Here is a 20171-nt window from a genome sequence, read left to right as displayed (position 1 = left end):
CATCGAGTAGGAGATCTAAGGATGATGCAGCACCAACATTCGCGACATATGACATCAGTTCCTTGCTCTAGACGCCGGATCCGGAGCAAGACGTTGAGAGAGGAGTCCATGACCGCTCTTGTTGATAAGGGGCTGGACTTGGTGAGGTGCGGAGGCAGATTCTCGTGCCGGCTCTGCAAGGTTGATACCGGCGCGAGTTGCTGGAAGTGGTTTGCTTCATCAAGATCTGCACCGTATTATTCGGCCCAGCCGGGGTTAAGATTGAGAATCCAGCGTAAATGGTCGCTGTGAGAGAATTCTGCCTATGAGGGAGACTGGATAGAAGGAATAGCGAGTTCCATCGGGGTGAGGCGCGCCTGGCATCTAGGAGTAGATCAGAGATATCGTAACTTCTTTTACTATTTCCTCACTGTGATTCCAAAGCCCCGAAGCTGGGAGAGAACAGGCCCAGCCAAGCTATGTGAGTGTGATTTGAGATAGCTTGCACCGAGCTTGGTTGCCAATATCATGTCAACCCGCGCAAGTAGTGCCCCCGCCTTCGGCTGCTGGGCCATTCAACTAACGGATGGGAGATATCCCTGAGCATGACGAATTGGCACGGCAGAGGTCTTCTGACGGGAGTGTTCCCAGCTCGTGCGGAAACAAGTATCCCGGTAGGACCGGCACGCAGCGACCCAGTTCATCGGACCTCAACTCCCGTTACGATCACAGGCGCCTGGTGTCCAGGTGAAGCTGACATTCCTTCGGAGAAACTGGGGGATGGGCTGGGAGATGGGCCGAGCAATGCCACACCCATACACACCACACCTGCATTTACCCGGTCAGCTTACGGATGCGCCACGGGATCGGAGAAGCTTGATGGGACAGCCTGACGCAACATCTGCCTATCTTCACCCAAATCGAGATCGGTGGAAGAGCTTGACCACACCACTGAAGCTTGTGCTGACATGCATCTAGAGCGGCGCTTATCAGCTACTACATTTCCTTCAGAGACAGCCCTCCCGAATGCCATGGGCTGCTCTGCAGGGGACCTGTGCCAGCCGGGTAAGGCTCAGCGGGGCGGTTGTTGGTGATTCTGCGCCCCCCCCAGCCATTTGCGCCAATTCATCATTCGATGTCTGCTGATACACCAAGTTGCGCTCGCATGGAGCAAGACCAGACTAAGCCCCTGCTGCGATGCAAGACACGCCTGAGTTGAAGTCGCTATCTGTGATGGAACCACCGTGCTATTTTGATCGCCCCTAGAATACAAAGACTGAAACACAGCCTAAGCAGACCCGTCACTCGTCTTCATTCCCGATGCCCCGAACTTGGTCCCCCAGTCGCGGACCTTCTTGTCCATATCCCCGCGGACAAAGACCATGACGAGGACGAGCCAGCTTGCCAGCATCCAGTCTACGAACCCCCTGAGGAAGCCGCCCCGAACACTGCCACCCAGCATGCTCCGCCCGACCAGCCCGGTCTGAAAGTCGGTCGTGATGAGCTCCTGCCCGCTCTCCAGTCCCTTGATGCTCCGGGACGCGATGACTTTTGGCGTGAGCGGCGTGTCGCCAGCTTCGAGGAGCTTGGTCACGTCGGACTTGATGCGGTTCTCGGCCTCGAAGCCGTCGGAGAGGATGCCCGCGGGGAAGATGGTGTGCAGCCGGCGGCGACGGTCCGGATGGCGGTGGTGGCTTCGCAGGCGTAGGTGGCGGAGGCCTCGTAGGCGGTTTTGGCTTGGAGTTGGAACCGGGCCAGGATCGAGACCCTCCAAAACCCGCAGACGAGCAGGAGCGGGACGACGGAGATGCAGACGAGGGCCAGCTTCCACCCAACCACCAGCGCGATCACCAGCGAGGCCGTGAGCGTCGTCGAGACCATCAGGATGCTGCCGAGGATGATCCCGCTGATACCCGACAAGTGCCTGGTCTCGGCCGAGAGGAACGAAGTCAAGGAGCCCGTCGTGTTCTCGTCCCGGTCGAAAAACGCGACGTCCTGGCGCAGCATTACCCGGAACGCCATGCCGCGCGCCCGGCTCGTCAGCTTCTCGGAGCTGATCCCCAGACAAGTCCCCTGGACCGAGTAGAAGAGGAGCTGCGCCAGGCCCAGCGCCATCAGCATGAGCGCCCAGAAGTCCGTGTCGCGCTTGAGGGCGTCGTGCTGGTCCGGCGACATGGTGATGGCGGTGATGGCTTGGGCGTACAGCACGGCCTGTGCGGGCTGGGCGCATCCTGCCAGGACGACGAAGACGACGCCGAGCAGGACGAGTTTGAGCTCGCGGCGGTTGAAGGAGGCGACGAAGTGGATGAGCGTGGCCACTGAGTAGACCTTGTGACGCTCCTCAGTCATTGCGGGCCTAACTTTGGAAAGAACATGGACCGAAGTTGGCCCCTTCGTGACAATTTTCTCCGGGGCATCACCGTCATCTTCGGCTTCTTCTGTTTCTTCTTGGTCCTCGTTGAGCTGCTTGCCTCCACCAGCTTATGGTACTCGCCGCCCAGAGCCCTCAACTCCTCGTGCGTGCCTTGCTCGACGATCTTCCCACCGGCAAGAACCACAATATTGTGAGCATTCCTAATAGTCGAGAGGCGGTGTGCGATAACGATGGTGGTGCGACCCTCGGCGGCCCTATCCAGAGCAGCTTGTACGACCTTCTCGGACTTGGCGTCCAGGGCCGAAGTGGCTTCATCCAGCAGGAGGATCTTCGGATCGCTGATAACGGCGCGGGCAATGGCAATGCGCTGCTTCTGCCCGCCCGAGAGCACCAGCCCGCCTTCTCCGACCTGGGTCTGGTACCCGTCCGGCAGCGAGGCGATGAACGCGTGGGCGTTGGCCGTTGCCGCCGCCTCTTCGACCTTTTCGCGCACGATAGACTCCGGCGCGTTTTCAAACGCGGTGCCAATAAGTCCGAACCGGATGTTCTCGAAGATGGTCATGGAGAAGAGGTTCGGCTCCTGGCCCACGAGCGAGCTTTGCTGCCGGAGCCATCGCAGATTGAGGTCCTGGATCTTGTGGCCGTCCAAGCAGATCTCGCCGGCTACTGGGGTGTAGAACCTCTCGATCAAGCCGATGACGGAGCTTTTACCGGAGCCCGACGGACCCGCGAGCGCAGTGGTACGACCTGCCGGAATGGACAGGCTCACGTCATCCAGTACAGCTACTTCCGGTCGAGATGGATAGACGTGGGTCACATTCCGCAGCTTAATCGTCCCCTCAACGCGCTCGAGTGTAGTGCCGTCATCCGATGACGGGTCCAGCGGCGACTTGTGGTCAATTGTGCTGTATATCTTGGCAGCCGCCGCCATGGCGTTCGTGAAGGCCTGGCTGTGTGGAAAGACGTTGCCGACAGCATACGAGCCCGTCATGATGGCCATCAGCACCGTCAGTATCCCGCCCGCGTCCATATCGCCATTGACTAAAAAGCGCGAGCCCTGCCAGAAGCCCAGGCCGTAGTTCAGGAACGAGATGGTGTACATGGCCCCGACCGTCAGCGCCTGGACGACCTGCATCTTGATGCCGTGCTTCTCCACCACCCGCAGGTGTGACTCGTACTGTTCGGCTAGATTCTCGTGCGTACCGAACGCCGTCGCCGTCCGGATAGAGCCGAGCACCTCCTGCGCGAGGCTGCTGCCGACGGCGTAGTGCTGCAGGGACTTGGCGCTGAACTTGACGATGAACCTGGACCCGCCGCCCATGACAGCGACAAAGGCCACGAGGGTCGACGTGCAGATGAGGGCGAGCTTCCAGAACTTGACGTAGGCAATCACAAAACCCGTGACAGACGTCGCGACGGCCGTCAGGGTGAGGGCCACTTTATGGGAGATGCCATCCTGGACGAGGTGGGTATCGGCCGTGATGCGCGTGGCGATCTCGCCGGCGCCCAGGTTGTCGAAGTAGGCGACGTTCTGGCGCAGGATGGCTTTTAGATATTCGGCCCGAAGGCGCTGGGCGATGCGCTCGCCCGTGTAGATGAAGCCGACGGTCGAGACGCAGACGGTCGCGAACTCGGCGAGGCCCACGTACACAAAGTAGACGACATTCCGGGTGAGCTGGGCCTCGAAGTCGGCGAAGGTGATGGTACCAAGGGAAACGGATTGGAAGGCTAGGGTCAGTTGGCCGAAGAAGATCTGCGTGTGGGTTAGTCGCGGATTCCTGGGAGCGCAATCAGGTAGTAGGTCACATACGCTCAAAAGGGGCAACGCAGCACCGGCGGCAATGGCGCATAGAACGCTGACGGCGATAATCAGACAGTCCCAACCGTCGGCATATCGGTAAAGCGCCAAGAACGAGACCTTGACCTCCGGGGAGTCGAGTTGGGTGTCCAGGATTTGCTTCTGGGCAGCAGACAGGAACGCCGTCGCCGTTTCCTTGGCGGCGGTCGGCGCTGGTAGGGTGAGGAGGCGGCCACCCGTCTCTTCGTTGACTTCGGGTCCAGCCATGACTTTAACGTGGCCCGGTACGCTGCTTACAGATGGTCCTTGGCCAGGAACGGAATGGCAGGTTATGCGAGGAGAAGCCCATCTTCTGCAGGTGCGCGTCGCCAATGAATGTCTCTTCTGATGTGTATTGTAGCCCCCTGTAGTGGGAACCCGGGTGCGTAGTAATTGGTCCACTGTGACTATGATTGGGAAAGCCGATGTACCTTCTGAACAGGGATGATCATAAATTAGACCCAGGTGGTCTAGCTTATTCACATACCAGATGAGACGACGAGTCATGCTGATGTGGCCGGGATCGTCTATTAGACGCACAAGCCACGGGGTAGCCGCGAAAAGCGATACCGCCTTTGACAATACAAACTGAACTGACATCCTTGCTGGAAATTCTTGTACAAGGCCTACCCTGGGGATGGCGGCAAGCTCCGGTAGGGTTAGGGATTTTGCAAAAGTACCAACCAGCCCCAGAGACTTTCCGATGTCGTCAAAGCCGCCCGTTTGGAGCAAAGGGCGTCAACCACGGCATGCATCCGGTGCTGCGATAGGGGGATTGCTTAGATTCCAACGCAGAGTCCAGAATTGAAGGATCCCATGAAGTAATACAGGAACTTGTAGACGAAGCGGGTTGCAGAACGTGGTACAGACGATAAGAATAACCGAAGCGTCTCCCACGCCAATCCGACATAACCCTTAATACATATCACTGTTTGCTATTCCAAGCCTTGGGATGCAAGATTATACCCATCGCTGAAACAAGCACAATAGCAAGGCGTACTTGGAATGTCGCCGTCATGTAGGTAGATCAGCATGTTCGGCATCCGGTCACTTCCCCGGCCCTTTCGTGGCATCCCACTCCGCGACGCCTGCAAGCGGCACCTTGACCACTTTATAACCCTGCGCCCCGTTCCCAAAATCAAACAGCTGCTGCCGCAGCTGGTACCCGCGCCAGCGCGGGATGGCGTGGACCCAGACCCCGTAGTATGCGCCGCACGCCGCCAGGATGGCGAGCCCCGTGACGATGTAGGTGCCGTACCAAAACGAAACGTCGGCGCTGGCGCCCTCGCTGGGCGGGCACCAGGGCATCACGAGCAGGTACAAGTGGATCAGGACGTTGAAGACGATGACGGCGTGCCAGGTTCGGAACCCCGCGGATCGCCGCAGGCCGGCGCGGCGGCGGCGCCAGCGCACAAGGTACAGGCCGGCTGCAGCCATGAAGCTGAAGGCGGCGGACGGGTAAACGGCGAGATCGGCCACGAAGTTGAAGGCGTCGCCGGCGGGGAGGGCGAAGATGACGATGGTGGTTAAGCCCCAGTCGAGCAGGTACGGCCCCAGGGGCGTGTTGAAGGGTTTGGTGGAGACCCAGAATCTGGTCCACGGGAGGACGCCTTGCCTGTACGTGTTTCTCAGTATGCATGGTCACTTATGTAGGGTGACAGGGCAGTAGTAGTTCACCTTCCACACTCACGGAGCATGCGGGCAGAACCAAGCATCACGGCCAGCAAGTTCCCAAACGAGCTCAGGGCAATCAGGAGGTTTAACCCCTGAACAGCCCTCGACTTCCCAAAGACAGCGTTGAAGAAGAGGGTTGCCGCGATGGTGCCCGAGTTCTTGAGGTTTTCTTTTCCGACTATACGGCAGAGGCTGTCAGTTTGGATGCGGTTCATGATCCTGACGGTCACTTACCAGCGGCAACGTATGCAACATTGGCCAGGATGTAGAGCACCGTCACGGTAACAATCGAGATGGTCCCATTCCTCTTGATCTGCGCGACTGGGTTCTGGGATCGCCAGCACTAGCTTATTCGAGCATAATAATCCTGATCTGATTGAAATTATCCATACCTTGATCTCGTTTGTGACATTGAAAGCGTTATTCCATCCACCGTAAGAGTAGATGATCCGATAAAGCGCAATAGTGATGCCATAAGGTGTTGCCGTACCCTCGAAAGAGTTTGCGAAGTTGGCTTTGGGTTCCGGGACTCTACTATGCCCGCCAACCACCACGAGGCCGGTGATGGCGATGAAAATTAACGTGGCAAGCTTGGCCACGCCGATGGCGTTGGACAGGTAGTAGGAGTGCTTGGTGTGGAAAGCCACGGCTGCCGAGTGTCAGTGTCGTGCCAGGTTGCACATAAGTACGGTGGTCCTACCTAGAAGCACAACCGTGTACCCAGCCAGGGCGACGGCTTTGATCTGCCACTCGGTTCCGGTGCGGCCCGCCGTGGCGAACAGATAGTTCGCAAGTACTGTGTATCAATTAGAAACCATGTGACAGGGCCAAATCGGAGACACACTCGCCAATGCAATTACTGCTCCTGAACGACATGATGACCTTCTGCATCGCGTACGTGGTGGGGAAGAAGAACCGAGGATACGGGAAGGCCTGTTCTAGGTAGACCACCTCGGCACCCGATCGGCTCGGGAAGTACGAGGTGAACTCCAGGTAGACGGCGGCGCTGGAGAGCGAAATGATGCCGCCCAGAAGCCACCAGATCATACTCAGGCCGACGGAGCCAGTGCCGCTCAGGATGGAGGATGCTATGAACAAAGGTGAGCCGATGCGTGAGAGCAGAGACCTTGGCAGGGATTGATGAACTCACGAGTCGAATACACCCCCGTCCCAATCACCATACTGATGTTGAGAAAGATGATGGTGACGGGGCCGACATTGTAGCCGAGCGGGGAGTGGTCTTCGACAGGTGCGCCAGTGGCGATCTGGTACGTGGACGGTGCATCGTTACCCCCGGCTTCGGCAACGCACCCCAAGCTCCCAGTGGTAGGCGAGGGCGAGGGTTTCTTTTCAGCGACGCTATGTTGGCCTTTCAGGAGTGACATGGTGTGTTTGGGGGAGGTAGGGTTCCATTCGGCTTTCAGATCTCAGGATGACAGGCGGTGTTTACGACGGGATGACCCCTCTCTTGAACTCTTTGGCCTTTCCAACAATGGTGTCAAGATAAAGTCAAGGTTCAGCGGGAGGCTGAGCGCGAGTAAGTCCAGACACACACTATACGCACGCCAACAAAGTTACGAATTCGCGTCCAATAACACATCGAAGGACCACCCTCGTCCGATTGAACTCTGCCGCTGGCAGAAGGGTATCGTGCTTTAGTTGAACTCAGTGGCGGTGTTGGCGATGTCGGCTTGATATTCGAAGTCAAGGCTCCTCTGCTCAGTCGGTTTCCAACAATGAACAAGAGGCCAAATAATATACAAGAAACCAAATTCTTCAGGGAATCTGGACTCTTTTTAAACACCACGTATTGCAGTAGGTACATCCACAGAAGGCGAGGTGTCACAGCTGCTGCAGGCGTTATCAGTGTGTGGAACCCCTTTTCGTGTTCTGTGACCCCCGCGAAACGCATCACGCAATCTTGGAGGCGGATGGCCCAACCACAATGCTGGGCAAAACATGCTTTACGCAGGTTCTCTTCGTCATGATAAGCACTGCAACTACAGAGTACTAAGCAGGCCGCTGTACGCAACGAGATGCATGCATGAGTTGTGACACCCCCGTAATGGTGCAATCTTCCCTGCAGATGAATGCAGATAGAATGTATGCTGTTATCCCTCTACGGTGCCTTGCATGAGGCCTTACGTACTAAAATATGCGACTTGGCCCCGGGCACCTGCGATGACGGCTGTACCTGAGTTTGCATCATCATGTTTGGATGCCAAGTCACCAAGAAGATCAGGCCAAATTGGATCTGTGACGTCCAAGAGCTCGCTCTCAAAACTCGGTCAATTTCAAGTCTTTTGACTACCTAGTGTGACTACATATCTTTCGGCGCTCTGGATATCTTATACATCTGTACTCGCTGTGTGTCTTTCCGCTTCGCCGCCACCAGGTGATCAATATTTGGTAGGATCTTCCACGGCGCGATAGAAGGTAACTGTTGTCCATCGGCCCCTTAGCCATCCCCGCAAAGACGGCCAACATGCGCTATGTACTCGACACCCGTGAGTTCGGCCATACGCCGCATTTGCTCCCACGCAAGCCGCTGGCGTGAAAGGCTGAGGATCCGGCCCGCGAGCGCGGTGCCAATGGCCGCCGAGTAGGATAATGTCGCACAGTAGCGGACCTTGCGTCCCGATGTTGTCGCCAAGCACAGCGAGTGGCGGATGGGTGAGGTTGTTGACACGACAGGCGTTGTCGTCAGTCGAAAACATACATACACCGCAACTAGGCGATCCGTTGCACTAGAGTGGCCTTGGGTGGCATCTGGCTGATTGCGATGCATGCCGTATGGAGTAAGCCGCCGCGCCACGCCCGTAGGAGTAGCGAGATTCGCTTGGTGTTCAATCCTGCCGTGAATTGTGCATTTAGCTGCCAGCGTGAGGGCTGGAAGAAGAATGCTGTGTTTCCCGTTGGGGCTGACCAGTAGCTGCTCTGCCCCCTGCTAAGCCGTGCTGCCGTTCTGGCAGCGGTTGTTTGTGCGTCGTGCCGCAAAGGCTGATCGCTTAGTTCTTCGTAGCACGCGTTGATGCTAACATATGTCGTTCACTAGGATACTGAGAATCCCAGATGGCTTAGGTAGTGTTAGATATCACGTGTATTAAATGGAAGCAGATATTGTGTAGTTTAGAGTGATTTATTCTCCTCCGTCTGTCTTTGTAGAAGAGATTTTTTTTGGTCATTTATACCCTTTTTAATTAAGGTTTTAGGGCATTGACCTAAACTCCGTATACTAGAGTTACTATGATAGGTAACTTGTTAAGGTTTTCTATATTCTTTTAAAACTAGCCTTTCGGAGAAACCCTTTTATTTAATATACCCCTTTAGTTATTAACCTCTCAAGATGGACGAGTTAATAACTAGTGATATTTATTTTTCCTTTAATAATTAGCTCTTCGGCTACTTCGAAGTCTTTTAAAATTAAATTCTTTCTTTGTTTAGCTTTAAGTTTTTCCCTTATATTTACCAGTCCGATCTATTCGATAAATCGTTAATGCTTTTAGTGAGGAAGTGCTTTCGTAAGACTATCAGTAATTATATGCTTTAACGGGGTGTATATTACTTTAAGAGTCTTAGTACGAACCTCTTACTTTAGTTAATAGTTATAGATATCTATATATTTTAAGCGAGTATTTAAAACCGTAACTTTTTTTTAGACTAGCCGTATTATTTATGAATTATTGTATTCTAAGCGAATGTTTTAAGTATCTAGTTTTACTCCTAATTTTTTTAATAGTTTAGAAATAAAATACCCTTTTTTAACAGTTTAAGTAAAAGAGAGTAACTCCGCTTTCGTTATAGAAATAATTACGGTCTTTTATTTATTCGCTCGTTAATTAATAATGCCGCTAAATAGCTTTATAGTATATATTTATGAACTTTTTCGGTTTAGTAAATTATCGGCGAAGGAAGCGTTGTTTACCACGATAAAATTATCGGATCCTTTTAGTTATAATGCGAGATGCTTTATAGAGTAAAGGTATTAAAGGACTCGGTTTATTATAATATAATGTAACGGTTTAAAATTTATACTAAATCTAAATAGGCGAGAGGCGGTAAATACGATATTTAATCGAGTAATAATTACCGTATATAGGATTAAACCGATCTTTTTTTAGTATAAGTTAACCTCGCTTAGCCGTATAAGTTTATTAAAAGGTAAAAAGCTTGTTTTAAGTTATAAGAGTTCGAAATAATCGCTCCGGTAATTAATTTAATAGTTGTGTAATTTTATTAATATAGTCGGCTTATAATAGTTAAATATATTTTTTAATGCGGTTTCGAATAACGTTAATTCTAAGGAACTATTAAAGTTTATTGCCGCCCGTGAGCTAGTAATGCTCTTTTAAAAGTGTAATTGTTTAATTAACCGTATGCCTCTTTCGATTTTTAAATGTTATAACGATATCGTTAATATAAAAAAAGATTAATATATTCTTTTTTAAATAATAATAAGGTTTATGAGGGATTTAAACGAAACTAAGCTCGAGGAGCGTTTAAGTAAGCTCTTTTTATTATAATAGTGGTAATTCTCGGAGTTTATATAAGGCTTTATTTAATTTAGTTAGTATAGCTGTCTTTTTATAATTAAGAGGCAGTCTTATATAGACGTTTTTATTAATTTTAGCGTTAACGAACGCGTTTACGGTATTATATTAGATTAATTCTAAGTCGAATCTGGCCGTAATAATTATTAGTGCTCGAAAAGAACGGCCAGCCAGCGTTAACGTATATATGTTTTCGCATTTAGATATTGCTTACTAATTACTACGCACGATTAAGCGTACTTTACATTTAATAAACCGGCCATGCTTATTAAATTTATATATATAAACCTATATATAATTAAATACCTAGTATCTTAAAGCCTAGTGTAACGGAATTTTCGTCCATGATTTTATCTCTCGGTGGCTAAGTAAATATTATTTCTCTATTTCTTTAAAGAGTATTCTATATAAGTGTATTATAAGGTTACGGTAATTCTTAAATAGAGTCGGTATTTATTTTTTATAGAGTTTAATGCCTTTTAATAGTGCCCTTAATATTTAATTAAAAAAAGCACTGAGGAGCTAAACTTTATCTTATTAGGTTAGCTCGGCTTTTAATTTAAGAGTGCTTTAAATTATGCCTTGTTTACGTTTTTCCCGTTAATTAAGTTTATAATAGTAAACACTTTTTCTACGTTAAACGTAGACTATTAGTTTATATATTAAACGGGAGGGATTTTACCCTATTTAATGATACGCACCGGAGATTAGGTAGGATTATTTCCGGGCTTATACGATTACGATTTCCGTTATTAATAAAATTTTTAATAGTACTAGTAAAAGGGAAGCCGGCCGAGTAAGCGATGCCTCGGGGGTTAAGAATAGGACGAAGGTTACGATAATATAAAAGTGATTAATCCCTTTCGTTCCCTTCGTTCGTAACTATTTATTAAAGAGATAGGATTTTTTTTTATTTAATTTTCCGGGCTCGAACTATTTTTAATTATCGGATTATTTTTTTTACTATTAAAACTAGTCGATATGTCCTTATTTTTTTTAGGTCGCTATATTTAGCGTTAAGTTACCTTTTTTTAAAAGCGCCGTTAATTATAAGAGCTAGCTTAGGGTTTAATAATTAATTTTTCGAAAATTATCCCGTAATCGTTAAATAACGCCATTAAAAACTAAGTCTTCGTTGAATATTACGTCGCGGACGGCGAACATTTCGTTAATTAATAAATTTTATACCTTATAAATATTAGTTAAGTTATACTTAATAAGGTATCTAATTTATATTTTCGGGTTTAGCCGTTTAAGCCGGTGTAATTTCTTTAGGGCGTTAACCGTTAAAGTATAAGCTTTATATTCGTAAACTTTGAGATACGCTAAGTTTAATTACCTCTTCGCTTTAAAGCTACCGTTTTTATATACTATATAAGCGTAAAGAGTTTTATATAAGGTTTTTTTAGTAAAGGGAATACTTAAGTGTTCAGTTATTTAAATAGACTGCTAATCTCTAGATTTCTTTCTATAAGAAATTCGGGAGTTTTAAACCTGTTCTTATCGCGCGAGCCTTTTCTTTAATTATACCCCCGAGCGTTCGGCGGCTCTATTTTGTGATTAAGTATACGGCGCCGAGGGTTCGAAAAGGATAAAGTGTTAGTTTTATAATTAATATATTACGTTAAGAGTTTTAACTAGAATTTTATTATCGTACTCTATAACTTAAACTTTAAGGCTATATTATTTTTAAAAAAGTTTAATAAAATAACGAAAAGTTATAATAAGAGTTGTCGTTTTTCGATTTTTAAAATAATAGTCCTAAATTATCTTTATATATCGATTTATCGCGAGCATAACGCTTTTATTACCGTTAAGGTTTAGTTCGAAGTTATAGAAGTTTATTACGATATAATAACTTAGTTCGGTTAAATTTGCTTTCGGGGATTATTTAATTTAGCGTTTCGTTTTTAATACACCGTATGCTTTATATTAAACGGTAAAAGGTCTCTTTATTTTTACCCCCGAGAGTGATTCGTTAAGTATAAGATGGTTTCGGGTTTAAAATAATTAAGTCGAAGGTGCTATTTATTATTTAATGTTGAGCTCGGAGCTCTTTTCGTTTAAGAGTTAATTTAGTTTTTACGCGTATAAAAAGCTGCCGAGGTATAAAACTTTAAGATATTTTCGATAATAAACTAATTAAATCTTTTTACTAAATAATAAACAATTATGTTATCTTTTCGGCGTAAGCAGTTATTCGAAGCCTTATTATTCCACTAATACCCTTTTAATTATAAAAGTTTAAAGGATACTAAGTTATAGTTAAAGTTTTTATAGTAGGCCACGTTTATTAGTTTTATAATCGTTTTTTTTAAGCTATTAACGGTAATATTAACGTTTTCGTAGCCGATAATTTAAACCGAGTTATTTTCTATATAGACTTAGTTATTTAAGTGCGCTTGCCGGAATCGGTTAAATCGACTAATTTAATTAAAAATATAGATGGTAGTCCTTAAGTCTAAAATTACTAAGTTCTTTAAAGGGTAAGTGACCGTAGTAAAGGCTCCTTTAAATGCTTATTAAATAATAAAGTAACCTTTAGTCTTATCGATTATTCGTAGCGCGAATTATTAATTTAAAGAGTTTTTCGATTTCTTTAATCGCTTAATTTTTTTATTAGCTCCGTGTATATACTTATATTATATTCTATAAGTTTTTAAATTAGTTTTAATGCTCGCTATCCTTAAAAAGCCTTATTCGAGAAAAAATAAAAACAGTTAATTAAAGTGTGTTTACCGAAGTATACTCCGTATTTCGTATCGGTCTCCTTTCTCTTTTTTTAACGCTTATTTTTTTAGGCGTTCTTCCGTAATTATATTAATATCCTTTTCGAGGCAATATTAAGATTAAACTTAAAAGCTTTTTAGCCCGTCGTATTTTAATTAAAGTTTTACGTATGAGGTTCGTTTTTAAGAACGTTTTTAAAAAGTAATAAATAACCCTTTAAATATTTTTAATACCGGAGGAACCTTTATTATTATTTTCTAAAAAATTTTTAAGTCGAAAACCATTTTTTAGTACTCTATTCGTCCCGAATAAATATTATTTTACCTATTAAATTAAAAATTAGTAACTTAATTTTTTATAATAAGTTTAAGAGTAATAATAAGGTTTTAATACTAAGTTTAAAAGTTAAATATCTCTGGCACTTTTTTCGGATATTTTCGGCTATTGCGGTTTCTTATTAAATAACTTAGGTATTAAAATCTCGAGGTATTTTAATAAAAGGTTTAATAGATACACGGTAATCCTTTTTAGCTTCCGTTATTTAGTAACTGTTTTAAACTTTTTTAATTTTGCGAAAGGCGGTATACTAGCCGTTTAGGTCGCTGTTTTTATTATAATAAGTCTTTTTATATATATCGGATACGGTATTTAGTATTTAATTAAAAAGCTTTTCGACCTTATTCCGATAATCTTTATATTCTTTTACTTTATAAGTATATATAGTATAATCGAGCTGGAAGCTAGTTCGGCCGTTATTTATTAAGTCGGTAATAAATGTTACTAGTGAATCGTTTTAATTAAAAGCTGAACCTCCGTCGATATTAATAAATAATCGTTTATTCGGTTACGTTAGTCTTTTAAAATAATCGATTAAAAATAGTCGTTACGAAGGAAATATTTAATCGATTTTTCGTTCTAGATTAATATATTCCTAAATTTCGAGAGCTTTAGCTTTTTTTCGGAACTCGGATCCCTAGGTATCCTAGTCGTCTAGCGACTTAAAGTAGGTTTTTTATATATTATCGTTATTCGTTATTATATAAATCCGATTAAAGTTATAATATTTTTTATTCGAGATTAATAAAAGTAATATAAAACTCTTAATTATTAAATATTACGTATATTAAATAAAAGTAAATATTATATAATTTAAAGTAATTTATTCTCCTCCGTTTATCCTTATAAAAGAGATTTTCTCTTAGTTATTTATACCCTTTTTAATTAAGGTTTTAGGGCATTAACCTGAACTCCGTGTACTGGAGTTACCATAGTAGGTAACTTGTTAAGGTTTTCCATATTCTCTCAAAACCAGCCTTTCGGAGAAACCCTTTTTATCCAACAGGTAGGAGTAGACGTTGCAGGGGCGGGTTTCGCCGCACGCTTGCGACGGTTTCGCTTGGCCTTTTTCTTCTTCTTCGTAGCTTCCGAAGCCATGGCTCTCAATCGGAATCGACAGAGCCCCTGCGGCCCTGCGGGGTCTTCGGCCCGACATGCTGATGTATTTCGAAGTCAGTTTGGCTGTTGGTCGGTACTGATTAATGATTGAGTAAAGAGAAGGGGTGGTTTGCTGACGCGACCTTCCAAAGTTACTGAGTGGCTGGCGCGTTTTGGCGCGATGCGCTACTGGTTGGCAGGAGGCTCCCTGCCAACATCGGAACATGGAATCCAGCGCGCTGGCTCACAATCCGAAAATTTAGCAACTCTGGGGGTTATGAGAGTATGACTATCTACGAAATACACGATCTTCATGTCCACCGCTTCCAAGATTATGCCACATGTACCAAATGACTTCCAATCTGCCGATTTGCACTCAACATGGGCGGCAATCGGGTGCCCTGCATCCCCCGCCATCTCCAGCGTCTGCAGCGGGGGTAAGGGGCGGGCCTCCACATACTCACTATCTCGCCCCCGGACGTAAAGCTGTACGTTTGCCAGTGCACTCTACTTGTGGAAGGCAGCATCACTCAACATCGACGCAGAAGCTCAGAGCATATTTATCAGATTATGGATAAGAACCCCTTGAATCATGGACAATGAATGAATGCTTGCCCTGGAGGTTTGATATGTCCAGTGCCATTACAACATGCGCCTATCTTTTTCTTCCAGTAGGCAACCCCCATCGACCTGTGTCACCTCCTCTAAAGGGCTACACGTGCTTCCAATGTTCCACAATCAAGTCGGCGGCCTTTCCATAACTCAACATTAGCTCATATCACAGATGTAGTGATTTCGTTGGGGGCCATTACCTTCTCGGCTGTCGCATACACCGTCGCCGACAAATGAGCCCCGGGAATGAGAGACCAGACGCTCGCATCCACGACGCGGAGCCCGTCGACACCGTGAACGCGCAGATCCCGCCCAACGACGCCGCCGTGCGCTTTGGGCATCATGGCCGCGGTGCAGCACGGATGCACGAGGCTGGCCCAGACGCTATCCCGCAGCCATGCCGCGACCTCGGCGGCCGGTGCGTCACTACCTAACCGATCAGTCCCGGGGTCCGTCTCCACAACGCCCAACGTATCGCGGAGCGCAGGCGCATCCCAGAGACGGCGGAAGAAGGGCAGGAACGACGCCGTGATGTCGATGTCGAGATCATTCGCCAGCGTCCCGTAGTGGATCGTTGGCTCGGCGTCGATGTCTGCGGGGTCGAGCAGGACGGCGCCGCGGCTGAGCGGCTTGAGGAGGACCCCGATCGTGGGTACGCCGGTGCTGGGCGTGTTGAACTCGGCGCCGCCGAAGGGGACCTCGATGATGGGCTGTGCGGGATTCTCGAGGATGCCCGCGAGCGCTTCGAGCTGGGCGTGGTAGCCTCGCGCGACGGACGCGTCGGCGCCGGGCGGCAGAGTGGAGAGGGCCGAGTGGTTAGCCATTTGATCTCGGAGTGACGCTGCGATGGTGGCGAAGGAGGCGGCCACGTTGGCGAACGGGAGAAACAATGCTTGGTTATCCCAACTCATGGTCCACGGTCCGCGCGCCGGGCGTTCGGCGAAGTGATCCAGGGTCGTCTGTAGGTAGGTCGCATCGGTTTGGAGCATGTCCTGGTTCGGGATTGGGTTACGGGTGACTTTCGAAGCCAATCAGGAACGTGAGTTTAATGATAATATGGGAAGAAGGACTCACTATTGACGCCTAAGCGAATGGAAGGGTGATCCTGGAAGTTGTACCCGACCCCAGGCAAGTCGGCGACCACGTCAATCCCCGCGCGCTGGAGGAGATCCGAGGGCCCTATCCCGCTCCTCTGGAGTATCTGCGGTGTATGGATTGCACCCGCGGAGAGGATAACTTCGCGGGTGGCTCTGCTTGTGAAGACGGTACCATCTTGTAAGGACCGCATCTCAACTGCTGGTGGCCCTTGGCTAGGGTTGCCGTCGGGGTAAATAACTCGCGTCACTTTGTGTCGGACCAGCAGGTCGTAGTTGGGTCGATCTTTGACGACATCCTGATAGTGGCCCCGGCCCGAATGCGATCGCACGGAGGCCCAAGGATGCTGCGAGGCCGGAATCCAGCACAGGCCGTCCTTGTCACCGGCCGCGCATTCCTGTCGTGCCGATATGCCCGCTTCGAGGCATGCTTGGCGCGACAGCGCTGTCTGTGTTAGTCATTGAAAATTCTGAATGATGTACTGAAGGAAGTCGGCAGCATAGCCTACCCGCAGATGGCCACTGAAAGGGGACGAAGCTGGAGAAGATCGGCGTCGAGCCCCCGTAGGCGGCCTCGTAGTCCCAGGTGAGGTTGAGCGCCCCCACCGTCTCCTCGTCGGGCTCGATGAAACTCACACTCTAGGGCCGAAGCAGAGTCAGCATCCCACGACATCCAAATAGCTTTTCAGTGACGAACATTCTTAAAGTAAGGCAAGAGCGCATCCCAATCCCAGCGAGCGCCACCGTCGGCATCATCGCCGGCCAGGCGCTCCCAGTCGTCGTAGTCATGGCGGGACGCGCGGTCGAAGAACTGGCCGTTGACTGCCGAGCTGCCGCCCACCGTCATGCCGATGCGGAGATCGGCTAGGCGGTCGTTCAGGGTCGGGACGGGCACCGAGTAGTTCATTACAGTGGCGAGGGGCGGCGAGCCGGGCGGGTCGAAGAAGCCGGGCGTGGGCTCAATGTCACCGTACTCGACCACGAGGACATTCACTGGGCATATTTGAGTGTCTGCTGGTGTCACGAACATGGTAAGGATTCTCACAGTCCGGAAATGCTTCGGTCAGTCGGTCGGCGACGGTGAGACCTGCGGTTCCGCCTCCGGTGATGATGAAGTCGTACTCATCCCTCAACTCGGACTGTCGAGCTTTGACGTGGTGGGAAGCTGCTGAGGCTTGTGCGACAAGAGCAGCGACAACAATAAACACGCTCGGAGTAAGCATGGTGTCGCGGGCTTTAAGGATGACTAGACGAACATGGGAGGATTGCAGTCGAGGGAGATCTTACTTGCGACCTTCTGTCAACCTGCGAGAGATGGTCTTCCTACAAAGAGTGATACCATAGTCCTATTTATCTCGGGGAGACTGCCTGGAAGTCATCTCTTCATCATAGGCCGTTTGATGCATCCCCATTATGCGATACCTCTTGGCGTCAGCATTCCCCGCATCAGCAGCCGGCGAGAACGCGATGGTTACATGTGTGGGAAAGAGTTTCCGATGGTTCAGATATGCGAATGCTTGCATTATGTAGGTGCAGTTACACATGGAGTACCTAATGTTGCCCTAATTGGCAAAAGCACCACAAGGGCGGCTGCTGACCGGCTGCTGCCCAGCGCTTTACCCCGCCATTGGAACCCGGGAGAGCGCTGTAGGTACAGGGGCTGCAGCGAACCATGCCGCCTATACATAGTGGTCCCCCAATATTTACCTGCAGGGCGTCATCCGAACGGCGTGGGACAATCTGATGGCGACAACGCTGTCCTCACATGTCATAACGTCCTGTACACACTAGGGAATATTCCACTGAGCATAATGCTTATTCTACTGATGGGATACCTAATTAGACAATTATCCTTATTAGACCAAAGGGAGCGTTGTCGCCGTCATGGAGATAGAACCGACGTCGGACTTTGTGGGGGCTTTTGGCGGTCTATTCTAATTGCCCCTGTTCAGTGCGTACTAATTTCAGGCAGCACAGCCCCGACAGGCAACTGTGCGGGGCTTGATTAGGCCAATTGAAAACCCGCAAGCTCATCACTCTCATGAATCCTACACGAAGACATACGCGTAGGTGATGTATGGTGTTTTCCTATAACAGTGACGTTATAACAGCTCTCTACCATTCTCCGAATGTGATACATACGACCCAATGCCGTCCCTCTCCCAACTGCCCCGGGAGCTGTCCTTCCAAGTGTTCAGCTACCTCACTCTCCGCGACACGGTCCGGTTGAGCGCTACGTGCCAAGAGTACCACACCCATCTCGCCCCCGCCATCTTCAAGACGATCCGCTTCACCAACGAAGAAGCAGTGGCCCAGTCCGCGCTGGCGGCCGTCAAGGCGGACGGGCAACACACGACGCGGCTCGAGTTCACGCCCGCGGCCGGGTGGGACGACGAGCCCGCGGTCCCGGCCCTGGTCCCGGCCGCTACGGAACTTCTGAGGGGCCGCCCAGATTCGCTTCGACTTCGACCTGGACAACTTCGGAGAGTGGGACGAGATGGGCGTCGGCCTCGACGCGTTCACCTACTCCGAGAACGCCGACCAGGTCGCGGCCAAAGAGCGGAAGTGGAAGTGGCGGGCCCTCATGAGCGACTCGTGGGCGGCACTGTCGGAGAATGAGCACGTGCGGGACCTTACCGTCAACGAGCTGATCCCCAAATCGGCCTCGGCCTTTCGGAGTTCGTCCTTTCGGCGCTTCCTCGCCCGCCTCGAGTCCGCCACGCGGCGCATCTGGGGCGGCGACTGCGTCGGCTCGAGCGGCCACGTCTTCACCGGCTACGTCGAGTGGCTCTGGAACACGCGCGAGGGGAGCCTGGGCCTGGGCGCCGACTTCCTCCGCCACATGCGTAACCTAAAACGGTTGGAGATCCACGCCGCGGACACGGGGTTCCTCGGCGGCACGGGCACCCACAACATCCCGCTGTACGCTCTCGCGCCCGACAGCCTCCCGGCCCTGCAGTCGCTGACGCTGACCAACTGCCTCGTCGGGCGCGAGCTGGTCGAGTTTATACGGGGGCACGCCGGGGTCCTGACCTCGCTCAACGTTGCCGACTGCGCCAGCCGGGGAGACATGGACGGCTCCGGGGAACACTCACAGAGCTGGGCCACGTTCTTCGACGAGATTTACAGGAGTAAGCCGGCAGTTGCGCTCACGGAGCTCGTGGCCGGCGGTGCGCGAGCCCCTTGAGTGGAAGGGAGAAGCTCGGCTTTGTAGATCAGATCAGGGCCTGTCTGGAGGAAGAATGCGACCCGGGAATACAGGAGATTTGCCGGAAGATCCAAGCGGACCCGGGTCGGGATTCTTTTGGGTACGGCACCTTGTACGACCCCGAGGGATTCTTTGTCCGCGACTTGGGCATGATCGCGGAGGCGTTTCGGCGCGGCGACGACCAGCGCGCGTACGACCGCTTGGTGGGCCTCGTGAGGGAGAACGCTGCGCGGGCGGGATTCTGACCCAGCAAAGACACATGCCCCTCAGTCCGGTGAAAGTCGCATGACTACCGAAAATGAAAATGTATGGCCAATCGCTTTGTCATGCCGCCCCCGTGTCAGGGATTGGTCACTGGAAGAGCAGCAACATACATTCCCGTCGAATCTATTATTTCAACCCAACTCGGTCTTGTAGGCTTCCAAACTGGTATTTGGGTGATTTCCATAACATGATGCTCCACGCTGGGAACGGGGCAATTGGTAGGGCCATGCTGAGGGTGAGACACTTCTTCCCCAGCAACCAACCACGGGAGGCCCCTTCCAATGGCATCACAAAAAACTTTCAGGTCAATTTTCTAAGCCTCGTTTAGTCATTAGACCTCAGCTAGAGGCCGTTAGCTCACGCCCACCTGTAGATGGTCTTGCGCCGGCGAGCTGGTCGACTTGGCAGCTAGTCT

General features: G+C 49.7%; 4 protein-coding genes across 4 annotated transcripts; 1 reads left to right on the top strand and 3 right to left on the bottom strand.

The window, feature by feature from the left end:
• Positions 1–1267: 1267 nt before the first annotated feature.
• PG986_013095 (ABC multidrug transporter Mdr1) lies at positions 1268–4418 on the bottom strand (the record flags this gene model as incomplete). Its single annotated transcript, XM_066849317.1, has 4 exons — positions 1268–1597; positions 1654–2307; positions 2400–4106; positions 4164–4418. 4 exons carry the CDS (start codon positions 4416–4418, stop codon positions 1268–1270), a joined length of 2946 nt encoding a protein of 981 aa, XP_066696013.1.
• Positions 4419–5237: 819 nt separating this feature from the next.
• PG986_013094 (LAT family L-amino acid transporter) lies at positions 5238–7249 on the bottom strand (the record flags this gene model as incomplete). Its single annotated transcript, XM_066849316.1, has 7 exons — positions 5238–5805; positions 5868–6042; positions 6099–6207; positions 6257–6513; positions 6565–6660; positions 6707–6952; positions 7015–7249. The coding sequence occupies 7 exons, from the start codon at positions 7247–7249 to the stop codon at positions 5238–5240; spliced, it is 1686 nt and encodes a 561-aa protein (XP_066696012.1).
• An 8102-nt stretch (positions 7250–15351) lies between these two features.
• PG986_013093 (choline dehydrogenase) lies at positions 15352–17507 on the bottom strand (the record flags this gene model as incomplete). The annotated part of the gene is made up of 5 exons (XM_066849315.1): positions 15352–16208; positions 16265–16729; positions 16794–16923; positions 16982–17277; positions 17330–17507. 5 exons carry the CDS (start codon positions 17505–17507, stop codon positions 15352–15354), a joined length of 1926 nt encoding a protein of 641 aa, XP_066696011.1.
• A 925-nt stretch (positions 17508–18432) lies between these two features.
• PG986_013092 (uncharacterized protein) lies at positions 18433–19737 on the top strand (the record flags this gene model as incomplete). Its single annotated transcript, XM_066849314.1, has 3 exons — positions 18433–18699; positions 18773–19415; positions 19499–19737. 3 exons carry the CDS (start codon positions 18433–18435, stop codon positions 19735–19737), a joined length of 1149 nt encoding a protein of 382 aa, XP_066696010.1.
• Positions 19738–20171: the final 434 nt, after the last annotated feature.

Source organism: Apiospora aurea (genome assembly GCF_038362705.1).
Source record: "Apiospora aurea strain CBS 24483 chromosome Unknown utg000008l_segment0_segment0, whole genome shotgun sequence".
Lineage (NCBI taxonomy): Eukaryota > Fungi > Ascomycota > Sordariomycetes > Amphisphaeriales > Apiosporaceae > Apiospora > Apiospora aurea.
The sequence above is the reverse complement of the archived record's forward strand: the minus strand, read 5'-3'. Positions and strand labels throughout refer to the sequence as shown.